General features: G+C 41.9%; 1 protein-coding gene across 18 annotated transcripts in view; it reads left to right on the top strand.

Annotated features, from left to right (window-relative positions):
• The window catches only part of PTPRG (protein tyrosine phosphatase receptor type G), a 777,241-nt gene that overhangs the window by 734,453 nt on the left and 20,642 nt on the right, over positions 1 to 22,146 (top strand). For all 18 annotated transcript variants that reach the window (XM_086367088.1, XM_086367083.1, XM_086367086.1 and 15 more), the window contains 10 exons: positions 1,852 to 1,948; positions 8,559 to 8,641; positions 8,829 to 8,963; positions 10,225 to 10,359; positions 12,494 to 12,666; positions 14,677 to 14,812; positions 15,297 to 15,443; positions 17,289 to 17,382; positions 18,271 to 18,347; positions 18,840 to 18,968. In XM_086367088.1, the coding sequence (XP_086223214.1) occupies positions 1,852 to 1,948; positions 8,559 to 8,641; positions 8,829 to 8,963; positions 10,225 to 10,359; positions 12,494 to 12,666; positions 14,677 to 14,812; positions 15,297 to 15,443; positions 17,289 to 17,382; positions 18,271 to 18,347; positions 18,840 to 18,968 (1,206 nt within the window). The remainder of the gene's footprint in view (positions 1 to 1,851; positions 1,949 to 8,558; positions 8,642 to 8,828; positions 8,964 to 10,224; positions 10,360 to 12,493; positions 12,667 to 14,676; positions 14,813 to 15,296; positions 15,444 to 17,288; positions 17,383 to 18,270; positions 18,348 to 18,839; positions 18,969 to 22,146) is intronic.

Raw genomic sequence — 22,146 nt, 5'->3', positions numbered from 1 at the left:
ATCAGAGTTTATCACATTTAGTAAAAGTAAAAAAAGATAATGCACTCTCATGAAATGCACACTTTCTCCAGAGAGATGTGTTGAACTAATGGATATGGCTTTTCTTTCTTTCTCTCTCTCTTCTTTCTTGCCTTCCTTCCTTCTCTCTCTCCCTTTTTTTTTTTAATACATAATTTTGTGTGTTTATTTTTGGCTGTGCTAGGTCTTCATTGCTGCAGTTGTGAGGAGCCAGGGCTCCTCTTCGTTGCAGTGCTCTGGCTTCTCTTGGTGTGGTTCCTGGGCTCTAGAACCCGGTAGGTGTGTGCACAGGCTTAGTTGCTCCGTGGCACGTGGGATCCTCCCAGACCAGGGATCAAAGTCATGTCTCCTGCATTGGCAGGCAGATTCTTTACCATGGAGCTACCTAGGAAGCCCCTTCTTTTTCTTCCTTTTGTTCTTTCTCATTCTTCCTTCCCCCGGGAACGCCTCCCAATTCTGAAAAAGTGCCTGTACATCCTCCAGGAATCAGGTGTCTGTGAGTATGGTTCCGAATATTTAGTGACCTGTTGTTTTTTGCCTTAGCTCTTTGATCATGGTGAGCCCCTCCTAAGTACTTGGTGAATATAAAAGACAACTGGTTCCTTATAGATTTCATTGTTCTTCATTGTACATGATGAGCATGCTGTGGACATCATCTGTACTTGCCACGCAGCAAGTAAACTCGGTTACATCTGTCACATGTGAAAGGCTTTTCCTGATCCCCTCATGTCACTTTGCCCTGCTCTTTGTCGCAGCTGTGCACTGCAAATGACTTCCTTTATTAGTTAGCACCAGTGGTTTCTTGGGATTTGAAGCATATGGTGTAGAAAAATTTGGCTTTTTTAGCAATCTTTTATTAGGCTAATGAATGATGTTTCTATCCATGGCAAAGGTAATAGAAGAGGAGAGTTGCTTCTCCCATGGCTGTTTTTCTAAAGAAGGAGCATGTAAGTAAAATCAGAGTTAAAAATTAGTGCATCAGAGCCATATATGGGGTAAGTCAGATATGACAGTTTTTAGGTTCTATTAGTGTCATTTCAGGGCTTCCCAGGTATCACTGGTGATAAAGAACCTGCTTGCCAGTGCCGGAGACATAAGAGACGTGGATTCGATCCATGGGTCAGAAAGATTCCCTGGAGGAGAGCATGGCAACCCTTTCCAGTATTCTTGGCATGGAGAATCCCACAGACAGAGGAGCCTGGTGGGCTACAATCCATGGGGTCACAAAGAGTCAGATACGACTGAGGCAACTTCGCGCACACACACTGTCATTTCAGGGCTGAGGACAGTCACTTGGTAGTCTGTCATAAAACAAGGCTGTGAGGACCATAATATAAGCATATTGCACATCATGCTGGAGATTATTCTTCTAGAATATTCCTGTTCATCTTTTTAAGACCCAGGTGAATTCTCTCCCATCTAAACCTTCTGTGTTCCTATCCATTTCTTCAGGCCTCTCTTCTACTAATCACATTTGACTATCATCATGTTTTTATATGTTTTTCTCACCCATTTGACTGCAACATATTCAAAAAGAGACACTATTTCTGTAATCCTCATGCCTAGGTCAGATCTGGAATAAAATGGATGGTGGATGAATTAGTAAAGAATGAAACCCTTTTATTTTGTTTTCATCCTTCATACATCTGTTATGAATACGTTAGTATTCATTTCTGAAGTTGAGTTTGGGGAGGTGATGGTGGCCAGTGACTGGGGAGTGAGTAAAGGCTCTGGGCTTTTGGATGTCTATAGTTGCTTTCTTTTGGCTGTTGTTCAGCGTCCAAAAGCATGTCTAAAAATCTTGGTAACCTCCCTATATATTTCCTTCTCTAGGAAGTCCAGCGCTGCACGGCTGATATGAACATCACTGCAGAACATTCCAATCATCCAGATAACAAGCACAAAAACAGATACATCAATATTTTAGCATGTGAGTAATAAACTTTAAACTATCTTCAACTGCAAGGAAATGAAATCTTCCTTCTGGGTATGAGCTGAAATGCAAGCAGTTGGAATCAGGATGCCAAGAGGGCATTACACGTGCAAGTTGGCCCATCTTCTTCAACAATGTGTAAGAAGAAGAAGTGGGGACATCCTCTGCCCCCTTAGTGTTTCATGAAGCTGCGAGATCTCTGTTGTCATAATCAGGCGATCGAAGGAAATGTTCTGAGCTTTACTGTTTTTACATGAAGTGATTTCATATCCAGTGTTGGGAACCAAAATTTAATGTCACGTGGCTAGCCTAACATTGTTTTTAACCCATGAGAGCCAAGCTTTTTAATGCAAATGGAAATACTGAGAGCTGAATCGAGGAAGCTGAATTTCAGAGCAGTCTTTCCAAAGATTAGGTAATTGGTTTATTTCATTCCTTGTGGCCTACATGTTTAGTCCTGTCCAAAACATTTCCAGGGCCATGAGTACCCTGGAAGTTTAGGAGCAAATAAATAAGAGTTCTTCTTACAGAGCCTCAAGGCTGCTAGGAGGACAGGCCACTTCTGTGGCTGGAAGGCCACTTTTCACAGACACCGAGACTTGACTCACTGGCTGAAAATACACACTTCGATATTGAGAGCAGGAGCACAGATGTTTATGGTTAATGTACATAGTTTCATGTAATAGTATGTTTAAAGTTACACACCACTGTAGACAGATTTTTAATAATACTTTCAGTTTAGTTGCTCAGTCCTGTCCAACTCTTTGCAACCCCATGAATCACAGCACGCCAGGCCTCCCTGTCCATCACCAACTCCCAGAGTTCACTGAAACCCATATCCATCGAGTCGGTGATGCCATCCAACCATCTCATCCTCTGTCGTCCCCTTCTCCCCCTGCCCCCAAAACTCTTCACATGAGGTGGCCAAAGTACTGGAGTTTCAGCTTTAGCATCAGTCCTTCCAGTGAACACCCAGGACTGATCTCCTTTAGGATGGACTGGTTGGATCTCCTTGCAGTCCAAGGGACTCTCAAGAGTCTTCTCCAACACCACAGTTTGAAAAGCATCAATCCTTCGGCGCTCAGCTTTCTTCACAGTTCCAACTCTCACATCCATACATGACCACTGGAAAAACCATAGCCTTGACTAGACGAATCTTTGTTGGCAAAGTAATGTCTCTGCTTTTCAATATTCTATCTAGGTTGGGCATAACTTTCCTTCCAAGGAGTAAGCGTCTTTTAATTTCATGGCTGCAATCACCATCTGCAGTGATTTTGGAGCCCCCAAAAATAAAATCTGACACTATTTCCACTGTTTCCCCATCTATTTCCCATGAAGTGATGGGACCGGATGCCATGATCATAGTTTTCTGAATGTTGATCTTTAAGCCAACTTTTTCACTCTCCTCTTTCACTTTCATCAAGAGGCTTTTTAGTTCCTCTTTACCTTCTGCCATAAGGGTGGTGTCATCTGCAGTGAGATATAATTTATATAACATACACAATTCACCCATTTTCAAGATAATTTGATTTTAAATTTAATTTCAGTGGTTTTTAGTTTAGTCAAAGAGTTGTACAACCATCACCACTGTCTAATTTTAGAATATTTTAATCACCTCAACATGAAACCCCTTATCCATGAGCAGTCACTTCTAATTCCTCCTGCTCCCAAGTCCCTAAAAGCCACGTAGCTACTTTCTTTCTCTGTGTGTTTGCCTATTCTGAATATTTCATCTAAATGGAATCATTCTGTACGTGCCCTTTGTGTCTGGACGCTTCTACTCCACATGATGTTGTTAAAAGGTACACAGGGCGTTGCTTTTATGCCTGAATAATACTTCACGGTATAGATATACCATGTTTATTCATTTCTCAGTGGATATTTGAGTTGTTTCTACTTTCTGTCATTAATAATGCTGCTATGAGCATTTGTGTATAAGGTTCTATATAGACATCTATTTTCAGTTCCCTGGGGTATATACTTAGGAATAGAATACCTAGGTCATATGGTAACTTTATGTTTAATATTTTGAGGAGCTGCCCAACTGTTTACCGAAGTGGCTGCGCCATTTTACATTCTCAGCAGCAATATATGCAGGTTCTAGTGTTTCTACATCCTTGCCAACATGCGTTACTTTGTTTTTTTTCTGATAATAGCCATGGTGATGAGCTTGAAGTGGTATCTCACTGTAGTTGCGGTTTTGATTGGCATTTCCCAGTGATTAGTGATGTTGAACATTTTTTCATGTGTCTGTTGGCCACCTTTCTGCCTTTTTTAGAGAAATGTCTATTTAGATCCTTTGCTCGTTTTTATATTTGTTTACTCGTCTTTCTATTGTTGAATTCTTTATACATTATAGATACAAATATATATATAATTTGCAAATATTTTCTTACATTCACCATGTCATCTTTTCACTTCCTCGATAATGTCCTTTGAGGTACCAACTTTTAAAACTTTGGTGAAACCCAGTTTTTTTTTTTTTCTTTTTTCGTTTCCTGTGCTCTTGTCATATGTAATGAACCAGTGCCTAATCCAAGATCGTAAATATATACCTTTTTTTTTTTTTTTTTGTCAGCTTCTTCTGGTCTTAGCTCTTACATTTAGGCCTTTGACCCGTTTGCGTTAATTTTTGTATACAGTGTGAGGTAGGGGTCCAGCTTCATTCTTCTTTGTGTTAATATCCAGTTGTCTCAGCACCATTTTTTAAAAAGTTTCTTCTTTCTCTCCATAATGAATTGTCTTAAGCACTCCACAGAAAATCAGCTGACCATAAGGGTGAGGGTTTATTCCATACTTTGATTTCTTTTCTGCTGATCTGTATGTCTGTCTTTATGGCAGTGTCACACTGTCTTGGTCACTGACTGACCATGGCTTTGTAATAAGTTTTGAAATTGGAAACTGTGACTCCTTCAACTTTGGCCTTCTTTGTCAAGATTCTTTTGGCTATTTTGGATCCTTTGTTTTTCATATGAATTTCAGGACCTCCCTATTACTACAAAAAGTGCAGCTGGAATTTTAATACAGATTATGTTCATTCTGTAGACTGATACGGGGAACACTGCCATATTAATAGAATTAGGTCTGCCAATTTATGAAGATAGGACATCTCTCCATTTATGTAGGACATCTTTTATTTCTTTCAGCAATGTCTTATAATCTGTATGCTACAAGTATTAAGCTTTTGTTAAATATATTTCTAAGTATATTATTCTTTTACTTGGAATTGTTTCCTTGGTGTTTTCAGACTGTGGATAGAAGTGTGATTGATTTTTGTATGCTGACCTTGTATCTTACCAACTGGACTGAACTTATTTATTAGTTCTAACAGTTGTTTAACACTTATTTCTTGTCTTTTTGGTCATAGCCATTCTAACAGGTGTGAGATGCTCATTTCCCTGAAGATTGGTGGTGGTTGAGCTCCTTTTCATGTGCCCATTGGCCAGCTATAGATCTGCTTTGGGAACATGCCTCTGTTCCCAAACAGGTCCTCTGCCCATGTTTTAATTGATTGCTGGTTTTGCTAGCTGTTGATTTGTATGCGTTCCTTTTATATTTTGCTTATCATCCCCTTATCAGATATATGATTTACAAGTACTTTCTCCCATTCAGTAAAGCTGCCTTTTTCTTCTGTTGATGCTTTCTTTTGCCATACAGAAGCTTTTTAGTTTGATGTGGTCCCACATGTTTATTTTTGCTTTTGTTGCTTTTGGTGTCAGACTGAAAAAAAATCACTGCCAAGACCTACGTCATGGAGCTTTTTTCTCTGTTTTCTCCCAGGAGTTTCATGATTTCAGACCTTAAATTCAGTTTCAATCCATTTTGACTTAATTTTTATGTATGCTGTGATATAGTAATCTAGTTTCATTCTTTGCATATGACTGCCCATTTTTCCCAGCCCCACTTATTGAAGAGACTTTCCCCATCGTGTGTTCTTGGCTTGTTTGTCACAAATAAATTGACTGTATATGTGTGGGTTTATTTCTGGACTCTCTCGTCTGTTTCATTGATATATGTGTCTGTCTTTATGCTAGTACTTTTCAAATTATTATAGCTTTATAATATAATTTGAAACCAGGGGTATGATGCCTCCAGCCTTGTCCTTCTTTCTCAAGATTGCTTTGGCTGTTTGAGTTCTTTTATGGTTCCATACACATTTTAGGATTGTTTGTTCTATCTCTGTGGAAAGTAGCATTGGAATTTTGATAGGGATTGCACTGAATCTGTAGATTGATTTCCAGTCCATCCATGAGCATAGCATATCTTTCCATTTATTCATGTCTTCAGTTTCTTTTTCAGTGTTTTACAGTCTTCAACATACAGGTCTTTCACCTCCTTAGATAAGTTTATTCCTAGGTATTTTCTTCTTTTTGAGACAATAATAAAAGGGACTGTTTTCTCAATTTGTCTTTCTGATAATTCATTCTTAGTGTATAGAAATTCAGTAGATTTCTGTATGTTGATTGTGTATGTTGCAACTTGACTAAATTCATTTATTAGTTCTAACAGTTTTTTTCATGGAGTCTGTCACGGTTTTCTAATTATAATGCCATGTCATCTGCAAATGGTGACAGTTTTACTTCTTCCTTTCAGTTTGGATGTTTTTCATTTCTTTTTCTGGCCTAAATGCTCTGGCTAGGACTTCCAGTACCATGACAAATAAAAATGGCAAGAATGGACATCCTTGTCTTGTTCCCAATCTTAGAGGGAAAACTTTCAGCTTTTCATCTTTGAGTATGATGTTAGCTGTGGACTTGTCTTATATGACCTTAGGGTTTCTATGTACAACCTCATGTCATCTGTGAGTGTAGTTTTACTTCTAGAAAAAGTTTTAAAAGAACTAAAAGTCATTTCTTAAATAAGAGTATTTGTTTCAGTTATCTGAGAGAAGGAGAAAAAGAGAACAAGGAAGAAGAGTCGAACTTTTCTTTTCTCACCAGTCTTTGCATGGATTGACTCGGGCAGCGTTGGTTGACCAGCTCAATCAAGGCTCACCTCCCTGAGATTGTGAAGAACTGTCCATGTACAGACCTCATTTCTGACCACAGCAGTCAGGCAGAGATATATGCACATATATGCCTCACATATGTCCACATCACTCTCTCCACCATGGCAGCGTCTACTTCTAGTGACCTCACTGCCTTAGCTAAAAGTATGCGGCAAAGAGGAAGTCAGAGCAACTCTGTGTGATGTGCTCAAGGGTCATCCTGTTTTGCCAGAAAACCACTATTTCTGGTTAGATGTGTTTGTACTTTCAGAAGTTTACTTGAGGTATAATGTTCACAAATTCAAATCAGGTGTTTTATTTTCACAAGTTCAGAGAGTTAGGTTTTGGTACTATCTCGGCTCCTTGGTCAGGTTCTGGGCACATCAGCCATCACTTTGGTCTTCCCCTATATTAACGCTTTTATATAGCAGAGAATAGCGTGGAAGTGTCATGGAACAAGTAGAATTAGTCCATGAAGGTGCTGGATGCACAATATAGGAAGAGCCTTTTCTCATGGAACCATGACAGCTTTCAAAGCAGACATGTCTGCCACCTCCAGTATTTATCTTTTTTAGCCAGTCTTTGACCTTTTTGATTGACTATGAAGAATGCAACTTGAGTATGTGTTCTTATTTGTCAGTCTGTGAGATAACAATATAATGCTACAAAGAGTTTGAATCCAGATGCCTTAAGAGAATATTTTCACGTGGGGCCCCTGTTTAGATTCAACAGGCAGCCCCTGTTTAGATTCACTGCAGTCTGTGCATTTCTCAGCACAAAAGCAGTTCAGAGTTCAAGAATGTGGAGGGCTTTCCAGAAGTGCATGAAGTAGTCTGAGGTCAGTAATGTCCATGCTAATCCACTCATTGGACTTCTTTTCGAACTAGCCTTTTATGATCATGATTATAAATAGAAATGTAAATCAGCTTTTGCCCATTCTCTTTCTAGCTAGAGGGGGGAAAAAAAAGTATGACCTCAGCTTTCTTCTGTTTGTTACCTTATAAATGCAAGCTCCTTCTGTTGGACAACCAGAGGCACATATCAGCGCTCACCTTTTGTTCATAGGCAAAGGTTAAGTGGGTCTTGAATCTGATCACGGACTTCAGATGCCTGCGTTGAGATTACTCTGAGAAGCAAGCTCCAGTTCCCTCAGTTACTCAGGGTCTGCTGGGGTGGTGGGGAGTCCAGCTGAGTGGCATCTCCTAAAAGTTGATGTTTTGGACTTGATATAATAATCACCTTTTTATATCTGTATCAGTGGAGAGGGGATGGAACATAGGTAATCAAAGATCTTGGAAACTTGTTTTAAAATGTAGGATAAGGGAATTTCAGAGGGTTGCATCTTGAATCATTTTACATGAACTAATAAGGACCACTATTTGCATTTCTTGCATATCAGCACTCACAGATCAGAGCATGCGGTGGGAGTGTCCCCGTGATATGCAGAGGGGTCCCAATGCTGTAGCTTTGATGTTTTAGTTGTTCTTCTGCCAAAAGCTTTCCCAGGGCCCTCTGGGAGATGCCACGTTGCCTCTTTGCTTTGTTGTGTGCTTCAGAATGCTGCTAGTTTTTGACTCATACATTTTGTTTTTGCTTTTTTTTCTTTCTTACCCTCTATAGATGATCACAGTAGGGTGAAGTTAAGACCTTTACCAGGAAAAGACTCTAAGCACAGCGACTACATTAATGCAAACTATGTCGATGTAAGTCAGAAATGTTTTCCTAAACCTGTTTCTGATAAATGAAGCGTGCTGCTGAGACGGTTGAATGTGTTTTCGTACTGCACAGAGCTTTCATGACAAACACAGCCTATTCAGTATGGAAGGCGCTTGAATTATTAACCGGGCTGTGGTACTGCCTTCATCTCACTGTGCTGTGTCATCTTTGAAGGGTTACAACAAAGCGAAAGCCTACATCGCCACCCAGGGACCGTTAAAGTCCACGTTTGAAGATTTCTGGAGGATGATTTGGGAACAAAACACTGGAATCATTGTCATGATTACGAACCTTGTGGAAAAAGGAAGAGTAAGAACTTTTACTCATGTACCTTCACTCAAAAAATTACTTGTGGAGTGTCTGCTGTAGGGCAGAAACTTGATAAGGCCAGAAGATTAGAGAAATGAGAAGAGTCCACCATGCCAGGAAAGTGGGCACTTTCCAGAGGGGGTTAAACATGATGATCAAGGTGAACAGGGTATCTTTAGGTGTTAATCTGCCTTTCTCAAATAGATTAACAATACATTTATAAAAGTCTTTTTAAAAAAGATGAATAAGGTATTAATTAGAAGGATGCTGCAAAATGCATGGACATATTCTGTAGTACAGATAACTTTTTAAAGAGCTAATGTTTGAGGTGAGATTTAAGCAATGAAAGAGAAGGCAGAAGAGTCACACAGATGTGAAAAGAGAAGGAAGGACATTCTAAGTACAGTGGGAAGAAAGACAAAAGTAGGGATGGTGGAAGAAACGCAGCATATAGTTGAGGAAATACTAGTAGTTCAAATCCAGGGGAGTAAAGACCGCTTAAACACCTCGACCGTCTCTAAGAGAATCTTTTTTAAAGACGATGAGTCATAGTTTAACGTTATCGGATTTTGAACTTACATTAGATATGAATTAATTAATGGAATGGAATAGAATAAGGTCCCAGGCTCTAGTCCCTTACTCAGAATCACTACTGCCTCCCTTCGTGGAGTCAAAATTGGTGACCAGTTTTTAACACAAAGGCTCTCACAGTTACAAGAGACTTTCCCTTTTTCCCCGCTTCGTGTATTTAGCCACATATGGTATGGCATATCGGATCTTAGTTCCCCAGTGAGGGATCCGACCTGCACCCCCTGCATTGCAAGTGCAGAGTGCTAACCACTGGACCACCAGGGAAGTCCCGCAAGGGACTTTTCCTTTACCTGTGAATGCAGGCCAACCTCCCAAATGATACTTAATCTTCCTTGGTAACCTACCCACATTTCGTATGGGTCAAATATACAGGACTTTTCCTAGACCCTCTTTAAAGTACATCGTGAGATGCAGAATGGTCACAAATACTAGGCCCAGTCCTCAAATGATCTAGCCCACACGTGTCCCAAGATTAACCTCTGCAGGGGTCGCAGCTGCCTGCGAGGACTGCAGCCCATTCATTCCTGACTTAGTCAGCCACATGGTGAGAGTACCTGTGTTTCAACAGTGCTATTTGAAACCGCAGTGGCATTGTGGTATTACCAACAGTGGCATTGTGGTATCGATTGTAGTTATAATTTACAACTGTTTTTATTTATCTTTTTTGCAGCGAAAATGTGATCAGTATTGGCCCACCGAGAACAGTGAGGAGTATGGAAACATTATTGTCACCCTGAAGAGCACAAAAGTACATGCCTGCTACACTGTTCGTCGTTTCTCAGTCAGAAATACAAAAGTGAAAAAGGTATTGAAGGGGTTGGGTGGGCTGCCAGGGCGTCTCTTTTTAAACTAGTATGAAAATCACTGTGCGACCAAGGCCAACTCTCATAACCAACTTGGTTTTTTTTTTAAAAAAGTATTTTTGAAACGTTTTTTCACAACTCTCTTGATTGACATCAATGTATGGTGTGAAAGATATTGGCAAAGCACATAATAGAATTTAACTGGCCTGACTGAGTTCTTTAATCTCTTCATGAAGGAGGCTTCATTTGGAGTGGGGGAGGGACAAAAGGTCCTCTGAGGTTTTGGTAACCAGCAAATATGGCAGCATCTGTTTGGTAATTTAGCTTTTTAAATCTAATTGTCTGACAGCTTTAAAGCAGTGTTTCCCAAAGTGTGTCCCAAGGACACATTTGCAAAACTCAAATTCTGTGATTCAGTGTGGAAAATGAATGCTACATGAGCCTGAATTCCCCCTTAAAAATTTACAAGGAAAACAAGTACCCAGAGTGCCAGAGTAAGGAAACCGATGTAACTCTGTCGTGTTTCCTAATGTGATTTAACACTAAAGAACTCTTGCCATCCTGAGAATCACCCTTGTGGAAATGCCACTTTTAAGTTTTCTCAGTTCCTCTTGTTGAAAATCCACTGTCCCATTGAGACTCATAGATCACTCTAGCAGTCCTAGGAACTCAGGACAGATGCTCATTAGGACAGCGTGGAGTGTTACTTACTCTGCGGAGGCTTAGGTAGGCAGCTGTTGGTAGCAATGGTTCATTTCTTTTTCTAGGCTTGGACATCTTTGGGAATGCGATAAAACTGTCTGCCTCTTGCCCCAGAAGAATTCACATTTACTCAGGTTTTTGTATACCATTTCAGTGGCTCTGAAGCCCATTCATGGTCCAGGGTTAACAGTCCTTTCCATGTGTATTTTTCTTCCCAAGAATGGCAGAAGTATTATACATAAAGATCAGTAGCACTGTCTTTATCTATGTTCTCTACACCAGAGCTGTTAGTTGGTTCAAGCTAACCAATAACCAGTTTATAGTCATGAAGTATAATGTCCATTAGGCATGGAAACATCTCAGGTATTTAAATGTGGCCCACTTACTCTTCTTTTAGAAATGCCTTAAGTCAGAGGAGGATGTCAAATAGGAATGTCTGGTGTTTTGCACACTGACAGTAGGAACTGAAAATGGGGAAGAAAAAGGAAAAGGAGAGGTAACTGGGGAATTGATAATCAAGGACATCCAAGCCCTGTAGCACAGGGCCAAGCACCCTACAGTGTTCAATGTCGATGGATTCATGACCCTGAATCATCAAAAACATTTTAAAATTTTACAAGTATTGGTAATAATAATAATAATAATAAAAACACATCACAGAAACTGATCTGTTTGAAGAAGATTGTCAACCAAAGTGGTTGAAATGTAAAAAGTTCAGCCACTTAAAGGAAAACAACTCTCAAAAATTCATTTTGAAAGGGACAGATAAATTGACTGTTGCCTTGGACTCTGGACGTTGAGAAGGATCTTCCCCACACTTCCTGGAGGTTGCAAGCATGTGCCTGCATCAGCCTGGACAGTGGAGAAGGAATGGGAGTCCTGGCACAGAGTCAGAGGAGCTGGGGCAGGAAGTCAGGAAATGAAAGTTGTTGTTTAGTTGCTAAGTTGTGTCAGACTCTGCGACCCCATGGACTGCAGCCCGCCAGGCTCCTCTATCCATGGGATTTCCCAGGCAAGAATACTGGAGCGGGTTGCCATTCCCTTCTCCAGGGGATCTTCCTGACCCAGAGATAGAACCTCTCGTCTCCTGGACTGGCAGGTGGATTCTTTACTGCTGAGCCATTAGGGAAGCACCTAGGAAATAGAAATCTTGTAGGCAAATTACTGAGCTCTTTGGATAGCAGATCCAGAAAAATGAAATATGAAACATTCATTCTTGGTGCAGAGTGAAACCATATTCTCTTCTATGAGGTATCTGAGCCTTCTCATCCAGCTGGGTCATGTCCTCATTTGTGGCCTGAGAGGACCTCAGAGAGGATATCAGCAGTTAGGGCGAAATGAGAACAGAGGTTGGGATTCGTGCCATCCTTACATCATCTTCATCTAGAATGCCCACTGTTGGCTTAAAGACATGCTTTCTTGCCTTTCTCTTAGGGGCAGAAGGGAAATCCCAAGGGGCGGCAGAATGAACGTGTGGTGATCCAGTACCACTACACGCAGTGGCCCGACATGGGGGTCCCGGAGTACGCCCTCCCAGTGCTGACCTTCGTGAGGAGGTCCTCGGCAGCCCGCACGCCGGAGATGGGGCCTGTGCTGGTGCACTGCAGGTGAGGACCGCCCGACTGGGGAGGCAGAGGCTGCGGGCCTGCCGCTGCTCTGACACCAAACTAGAGTCTTCCGCCCCAGACTGGGACCACTGAGACTTGTGAGGGTTACAGGAGGTCACTATAGTCCTCTAACAGTAAGAAAGCAGCTGCTGCTTGTGAGGGTAAAACAGAATGAACTCTTAGAGGATGAGTCTCCAGTTTTTATAACACCATCTCATTATTGATAAAATCCAGCGTTATTTTATAAGGCAATTGTTGGTAGCTCCTAATATATAAAAAACTTAAACACAAGTTTAGAACTTCCCACACTAGAAACTTTGAGGGGTTTTTTTTTTGGTTTTTAATTTTTATTGAAGTATAGTTGCTTTAGAGTGTGTGTTCGTTTTTGCTGTACAGCAAAGTGAATCAGCTATATGTATACATATATCCCCTGTTTTTTGGATTTCCTTTCCATTTAGGTCACCACAGAGCATTGAGGAGCTTTTGAGTTTTTGAATATGGCTTTTCTGTAGGGTTTCTCCAAAGAATAGTATTTATTTTCTGGGTGAAAGGCTTTGAGCTTATAGGTACTATAAGCTCAAATAAAATACCTTTGTAAAGCACATAAAAAGCCTGTTTTACCTTCTAAAGTACCTTAAACAACCTTAGTAAATAGTAACATTAATGCTCAGTTGTGTCCAACTCTACGACCGCATACCCTCCAGGCTCCTCTGCCGGTGGGGTTTCTCAAGCAAGAATACTAGAGTGGGTTGCCATTTCCTTCTCCAGGGGAATCTCCCCGACCCTGGGATCGAACCATGTCTCTTGTGTCTCCTGCATTTGGCAGGCAGATTCTTTACACTGAGCCACCTGGAAATCAACCTCAGCTGATTGTTTAAAAATGCTTTTAGTGTATTTTTTTATTTATTGAAGGATAATTGCTTTGCAGAAATTTGTTTTCTGTCAAACCTCAACATGAGTCAGCCATAGGTATACATATATCCCCTCCCTTTTGAACCTCCCTCCCATCTGCCGCCCCGTCCCGCCCCTCTAGGTTGATACAGAGCCCCTGTTTGAGTTTCCTGAGCCATCCTGGATTGCTTGGCTTGGGCGTTCAGACAGATGTTGCTGCCTCTGTGATGTGTGTTACATGGCTGCACAGCTTCCTTGGCACTTCTTTGGGGCGGCTCCCCTAATAAGCACCCACAGAGCAGCGGGAGTTGGAGCCTGTCTTCTGTTTAGAGTGCCACGGGAACTCTCCATCTTTGCTAATCCATTTACAATCACTAAAACAGAAGAGAGAGTCTACCAGAGAGCTCGTGTCTCAGCAGAGTTGTGTCAGACGGGGAACCTGCTAGGGGCATGGGAGCAGAGATTCTGCCCAAAAGAAGTTTGTTGTTCAGTACGGCAGAACTCGGGTCTCCCTATTTTTCTGAAATAACAGTTAGGATGTGGGATTAAAGAGGCCGGCTTTTCCAGGTGGGCTCTTCCTAGCCCACCTCTGGATTATGGAAGGAAAGTATCCTTTTCAACAGGAACTTTCCAGTACTGAGCCCACTGGGGAGTCTGGTGGGCAGAAAGTGGGTGTGTTGAAAGGACGATGGGCTCCCCCAGGATTGCTGGGGGAGCGGGAAAGCCAGGTGATGCCTCCGCGGGAGTGCTTCTGGTGTGGGCACGCGGCTGCCAGGAGGGATGCCTTGGGCTCCCTGGCATCATGGACTTAGATCCTTTTGCTTGAGCTACAAGGAGGGCCAAGAAAGCTCGTGTGTAGCTTATATATATTTTATTTAAGTATACATAGTCTCTATTTTCAGGCAAGGTATGAAGGTAGCCTTCCCTCCTCATCAAGACTCAAGAGGGAGGAAGGATCCTCTTGTCCTTTGTGGACGCTCTCCATTCATCGTAACCTGCACCGGGTCCCCCGAACAGCAGGGTTATTTCTCAGGGCCTTAGAGAGGCGGAGGATGGTTTCCGCGGTCCATGCCGGGGTCGAGCAGCAGGTGTGCTAGGTGAGGTCTGCCTTTCTTCCAGCGCCGGTGTGGGCCGGACAGGCACCTACATCGTCATTGACAGCATGCTGCAGCAGATAAAAGACAAAAGCACAGTCAACGTCCTGGGGTTCCTGAAGCATATCAGGACTCAGCGCAACTACCTCGTCCAGACTGAGGTGAGGAGAGACTGCGCGGCCCCGTGGGGTCTCCGTGCGCTGGAACGGAAGGGTGAAGGAGCGGCAGCAGACACGGGTGGGAGAGATCTACAGGGGTTTGGATTGGAAGGTGTCCTGACGAGGATATCTGGTTGTTCCCCACTTCTGTGTGGATGTGCAATGAAGCTGGGACACTGTACCCAGCGCTGTGTATTCGTTGCTCTGGGAGTTAAACATTGTCTGGCCTGAGGGGATGGTTCTAAAGCCCTCCGGTGAACACGTGTTTCCCCGTTGCATGTTCGGAGCGTGGTGTGGAGTACAGAACCGACATCAACGCAGTCCCTGCCCTCAGGCCAGTTCTGGCGGATTAGGAAGGGAGTACTGAGGGAATTCACGGAGAGCTCCCTGCCAGAGGAGGAGCTCCTTGAAGGCAGATTTCCTGCAGGAAACAGGTGGTGTCCCGTCACAGCTCACCTCGGTGACCGTCATGTCCTCTGCCTTGTAGGAGCAGTATATTTTCATCCACGATGCCTTGTTGGAAGCCATTCTTGGAAAGGAGACTGAAGTGTCTTCCAGTCAGCTGCACAGTTACGTTAATAGCATCCTCATACCAGGAGTAGGAGGCAAGACACGACTGGAAAAACAGTTCAAGGTACTGCTTTCAATACATTTCTTTGGGCAAAAAGCAAGGAGGTAAAGAAATGCCTGGAGTTTAGGGGTCATGTGTTTTTCGCATGAATGTTTAGACTGAGATGGATTACTTTGTGTACTCCTGAGATGTAATACATGGGAAAATCAAGCTGCGACTTGTCTGTAGGTGTCTGAGTAGACAGTGCCCTGCTATATTTTCTTCTGTACAGTTTACAACTTTATTTGAACATAAACACATGCCCCTGGCCACAGTGACATAATATGTTGTTGTTCCAATCAAAAATTTTCTGACCTAATTTATCTTACCCTTATGAAGAACGGCTGTTTGTTGACATTATCTTAAAAGCTGAGCTCTTGGAAAGACTATCCCAGTAGATGATTTAGAAACTAAAAAAGACTTACTAAACAAAACTAGAGAAAAGGTTAATTTTTCCTAAATGGGGTTTTTTTCTCTTTGATAGGGGTACAAGGTGTGAAGACAGTTAGGGTTATATGGAATTGAGTGAAATTAGGTGAAAAGAGAGACTATAAGAACTATTAAAGTAATTAAGGTCAGAGCAGTTTAGCCATCTCAAAAGTACTGAATGCCTCCTATTTAGCAGTCTCTCATTAGACTTTAAAAATCTGTCTTTTTTGCACATTGTTCTATTTCTTATTTTGTGTCAAGATAAAAAGAATGAGATGAATCACTGCAGTTTTCATTTTCACGGTAAAACTTTCCATAGACACTGAAACCTTCCTTTGAATCTCAGCTGAAGAAATGAGACTGTCAAGCAAATGATAACAAGTGATATGAAATGAAAAATAGATTAATTTCACCAGGTTCAGTCATAACAACTTTATATTTCTAGGTCTCCTTTTATAATGTCCTACCCACTCTAAAAATCATTCAGTTAATTAATAGTGAGGACATAGTGTCTTATTTTGAATGTTGAAAATGAATTCTTTAAAAATTAATATTTATTTTGTTAAAAAAATGATTTTTTATTAGGGCATAGCCAGTTAACAATGTGATAGTTTAAGGTGGACAGCAGAGTGACTTAGCCATATGTAGACGTGTATCCATTCTCCCCGAAACTCCCCTCCCGTCCAGGCTGCCACATAACACTGAGCAGAGTTCTGTGCTCTACAGCACCTCCTTGTTGGTTATCCATTTTAAATATAGTAGTGTTGAGTACCAGTATTTTTAAAATTCTGCCGTTTGTTCCTGAAACATGTGTTTATACCTTGTTTTAAAAAATTCATCAAAGGAGACTGGGTTGTTTGTTCTTTTACAGGTGTAGAACTTACCTAGAAAGAAAACACAAGAAACAGAAACTCAGGCTGCCTCCAGGGCCCTGGACAGTGTAGCTGTAAAGCAGGTAGAGCAGGAGACCGTTCCCAGACACTCTAGTAGAGAGTGTATGGGAAAATCCACAGTAATTCAATAAATCCAAAGAATTCATTCAGTAAGTCCACAGTATTCAATACATACTGCTTACACAGAGCCTGCCGTCAAGAAACCTAAGGCCTAAAAGTAAGTAAAACAAGACGCAGTCCATCGAGACAGTTGTGAAAAGTGCCACCAGTGAGACACAAAGTGTTCTTAGGGTGCAGAAGCGTTCAAAAGCCATCAGTTATCTCATCATTGGCATTTTTGCCAGATCATCAAGCAGCTGCTATCAGTTATAGCTTTGTTTTTGTTCTGTTGTCTTTCCAAGCTTTATTGAGATAGAATTCTGAGTTTAGGGGACACAAGGTATGATTTGATGTTTATGTACATACTGAAAAATGTTTGCCACAGGAAGTTAACACATGCACAAATATAGTCCTTTGAATGAGGACGAAAATGTTGCCTTTCTTTCAGCTGGTCACACAGTGCAATGCAAAATATGTGGAATGCTTCAGTGCTCAGAAAGAGTGCAACAAAGAAAAGAACCGAAACTCTTCAGTCGTGCCATGTAAGATCTTAACATCAGTTCAACTTGACTGTGTTTTTCTTTTCTTGAGATTTTGTGTGTTAGGTAAAGAGGCAACCACCACCACGGGGAAAAGTTATACTTAGGACAAATAGGACAGATGGGAGGGGCAGCTGTCCGCACCAGGAAGTTGCTATGTCTATGGCACAGGAAATCTAGCTTCAAGTTCACCTCGAGATTGAAGAGTTAGGCTATTTCTACCATGTCTTAGCGTAAAACCCTAAAAACAAAGGTAAAGTCATTGTCACTGTGGCGTGAATGCTCTCTGAAAATAGAGAGTCCTGGTTTAATCTGTCCAACTGGAACTACAATTATTAAAGTATCCTGTCAACTGAGACCAAGACACTTGATAGGTGGTGACCATCATGTAAGTAACTTGGGACTCAGCAGAGGATATTGTGTGTATGCTGTAGAAACAGACATAGGGAATCGGTGGAGAGATTCTCTTGATTGAAAAAGGCCAAGATTTTCTAAGTGCTTCCTGAACAGAAAGATAGAGAGGTAAGGGCATGCGGAAGAGCAGAGTGCAGTATGTTGGTCTAATTGTAGGAACATCAGACCGGGGTCAACAGTGACCTCAACTCCTCTTTTGTCTCTAGCTTCTTCGTGACCTGCTGAGAAAGTGTCTCCCACAGTTGTATGTTATTTCCATAAAGCCTGCGTCCCTCTGGGCACATGCAGATGGACGTGTAAAGTGCCCTTTTGCATTCAGTCTTAGCTGATAATGCTTTAGCTTGGTTAACAACATAGGTAAATCTTAAAAAGAAACAGGAGCCAAGGGACTCTATGGCTCATCAGGTAACTCTGAGAAGGTGCTGTTGATGGTGTGTGGGTAACCAAGGCAAATGTGTTTGGTTTTTTTTGTCATAGCTGAACGTGCTCGAGTGGGTCTTGCACCGTTGCCTGGAATGAAAGGAACGGACTACATTAATGCTTCTTATATCATGGTGAGAGTCAACAGTTAGTTATAAGTGAAGCCGATTACACTGAATGGTGCTAAAGAGCAGACACCACCTATGCAGCTTTGATTATTCAAATACTTTGTTAATGTGTAATATCAAAATTTGAGGGATTTCTGCATCTGGAAACCTTTAACAAAGAATACCTAATCCATGAGGACACAAAAATGCTTAAGAAACAAGCTTGTTAAGGAAGTGATCTTCTTATTGATTTCACCCATCTAGTCTTGGAATACATGTTGAAATTACTGTTAAGTAAAAACAGCAGGGGGAATGAGAAGTGAATAGGACATGGAGAGAAAACTGTCTCCACGTGTTAGCAGAAGTACATCTAAAAATTAGCCAAGTGCACTGAGAGCCTCTTTGGATTGTTTCAGTGAGGTTAGCACCATGCTGGTCTTATTTCATGAATGTGTTTAACTACCGTGGAGTTAGAATAAGATGCTCATAATCACTGGTTTTTCATCTTCCTAACTAAAGGGCTATTACAGGAGCAATGAGTTTATTATAACCCAGCACCCTCTGCCACACACCACCAAGGACTTCTGGAGGATGATTTGGGATCACAACGCGCAGATCATCGTCATGCTGCCGGACAACCAGAGCTTGGTGAGTGAGGAGCGCCTATTCTGCATTCCTGGGCCCGTGAGGCCACGCGCATTCATGACCTTGCGATAGGGCTGTAGTGTCTGCACGCGCTGGGGAGGGAATGCAGACTGCTCATTTCATAGGTCTGCTCCAATCCTTGATTTCTGATTCCTGGTGGTAGAACCCCTCAACTCTACTGTACACAGTAGGTGACAGAAGGTTTTGGAAAAAAGTTCTGTCTCCAACCTCACTAGTGTATGAACTGACCCTGATCTCTTAGTTGCTGCATGTCACTGTTGAAAAACAAATGAGTAGTAACAGTAGTCAACGTGTATTGATTATATGAGCTTGTTTTCACATGTATTAGCTCATTAAATCATTTCTACAACTTGCTGACATAGGTACTCTCTTCACCTCCTTTAGGAGCTCAGAAAACTGAGGGAACTAGTTTGCCAAGGGGCATATACAAATAATTACAGCCATGATTTGAGTCACTTGCCTTATTTTGTTATTGTATATGTCCAACCCCACATCATAGAAATGTTTCCCAGCCAAAAAAAAAAAAATCAGTATCAAAAGTACTAATAATGTATCATCATTTACCCCCCCATTCCATAGGCAAGCCAGATCTGTTACAGGGAAGGGAGGAGAAAAGGAGGGACTTTTTTGTTGGAAATTAACAGTGCTTTTTAAAGACCTCGACTAAGCTACTAATTCTTTCTCCTCCCTTTAGTCCTTCCCTATTGAGGTCTCCAGACTTCCCGGTGGATCAGAGGTAAAGAATCCACCTGCCAGTGCAGGAGACCTGGGTTGGGAAGCTCCCCTGGAGAAGGAAATGGCAACCCACTCCAGTGTTCTTGCCTGGGAAATCCCATGCACAGAAGAGCCTGGCGGGCTACAGTCCAGGGGGTCACACAGAGTCAGACACGACTTAGCAACTAAACAACAATTGAGGTCTCTAAGACCCTAGAGGAGAAGGGTGGGCACGTTTATGAAAACAAGTTTGAGTGTTACCGCTGCACTCCCATTGCCTGAAGTTTTCAATCAGTTGGGTCTTCAGAAGTTACTATGAGGACATGGAAGCACACAGTAAAAACAAAAACAAAAACGATCTGCTTCCTTGAGTGTCAAGAGTAGTGAGTTTTTTAATCAGCAAAGAACAGCATGTGACTGAACCCCTAGTCTTGATGACATGCGTTTGACTGTGTGCCCAGTCAGTAGGAACTTCACTTTGTCGCTTTCTGCTCCAGCTTCAGAATACCAAGACTGCTTCTGTGTGATAGAATGGCAACAGAGTTGAGAATCTTAAGCTAAAAACTGGAGTGTAAATTTTCAAATTAGCTGGCAATAGGGGTCTATTCTGTTTGGCATATGGAAATTGGAGGCATTTAGGGTTGTTAAAACGTGCATTTGTTGGATGAGTCAGTGTTTTGTTATCCTCACTGAACAGAGGACAGCCACTGAAAGCGGTTCTGCCCACAAGCTCATTTGCATGGGCAGGCGAGTGGGAGCCTGGATCCAGTGAGTCTGCTGTGCCGACAGCGAGGCTTCAGGCCCAGGCCTGTCGCTTCCGGGTCTCTCTCCGGCCCACAGAGGTGATGCTGGAATCCTGCATGTCCGTGCTCATAGCTCAGAGGTGGAAAGTCAGATGTAGTGTTTTCTAAGGGCTTTCCTCCTGGCTGAGTCGATAAAGAATCTGCCTGCAATGCAAAAGACCTGGGTTCGATCCCTGGGTCGGGAAGATCCAAATGGCAACCCACTCCAGTATTCTTGCCTGGAGAATGCCATGGACAGAGGAGCCTGGTGGGCTACAGCCCATGGGTCTCAAGGAGCCGGACACGATAATGTCTCTGCATTTTTTGTTTGCTTTGTCATTTATCACTACTGTAACTTTACAAGACCATGATTCTGTGGATGGCCCAGAAGTCACTGTGGCCAAGGCATCTGTGCCTTATCCATAAGCAAAATACCCATGAGACCAGAGGTCCTACTGAAGTCAGTAGCATTGTTTCTTTGTAATAGTCTGTCAAGTTGAGCCTTTATTCCCTAGTTTACTGTTTTGTGTTCAAAACTATTTTTCTGCCTTTCTTCCACCATTTTGTTAGTTGCTCGGTTGTGGGATTTGTGACCCCGTGGACTGCAGCCCACCAGGCTACTCTGTCCATGGGGTTCTCCAGGCAAGAAGACCCAAATGGGTTGCCATTACTAACTCCTTTTGGCAGTTGTAAGGCCAATTAGAGAATTTCTAATTCATATTATCATAATAGTTATTTGGGGTATATAGTTTTATTATTCCCACTTTTCCGATACGGAAATTAAGGCTTAGTCAGATTATTCAGGGTCATATCCAGTCCTATGCTTAATCTGTGTATTTGGTCAAATTTAGAGGCCTTGTTCATCATTATGTCATTGTTGTTTTAGTTGCTTAGTGGTGTCTGACTTTGTAACCCTATGGACTGTAGCCCACCAGGCTCCTCTGTGCATGGGATTTCCCAGGCAAGAACACTGGAGTGGGTTGCCGTTCCCTTCTCCGGGGGATCTTCCTGACTCAGGGATCAAACCCACATCTCCTGCATTGCAAGTGTCTTCTTTACTGCTGATCCACCAGAATATCTGTTAAAAGGGTCCTAATTCCATATCCTAGGGCACAGTGTATTAAAATCCAAGACAGTTACAGACTTCTTTTGTATAGACTAAACCCGATTGCTAATCTGTTTCCCCTTATGCTGAGCTTTAAAAATAAAAATGTACTTGGCAATAAGCTATATTGAAACTTGAAAGGGTGATAAGTCTTATTGGACTGTTGGCTCATTTCTAATGCAACAATGTAAGATTAAACAAAACCTTGCTTTGAACATTATTCAGAATTATTTCTGACTTCACTAGTATAGTGTCTAGGCTTTTTCAGGAAAATGCCCATAGAAATCTATATATTACAAGCAAACTGTAATTTGCCATTTGAACTGATGAGAAAAAGGAGACGAGGCTCACCATGATGATTGTATTTCTCAGTCTCCAACCTAGGCAACGGTTATCTTTGTTCATAGTTTTCCGGGAAAGAATTCAAGTATCAAGCCTGAATATTGTATTAGTTTCAGATGTAAAGCTAAGTGATTCAGTTATTTTTTCTGATTCTTTTCCATTACAGGTTATTATAAGATATTTGAATATTGCTCCCTGAGCTGTAAATTGTTATTGC

The sequence above is a fragment of the Bos grunniens genome, chromosome 22 (genome assembly GCF_055505025.1).
Source record: "Bos grunniens cultivar Pamir isolate PY7600 chromosome 22, Bosgru_T2T1.0, whole genome shotgun sequence".
Taxonomy (NCBI): Eukaryota; Metazoa; Chordata; class Mammalia; order Artiodactyla; family Bovidae; genus Bos; species Bos grunniens.
The sequence above is the reverse complement of the archived record's forward strand: the minus strand, read 5'-3'. Positions and strand labels throughout refer to the sequence as shown.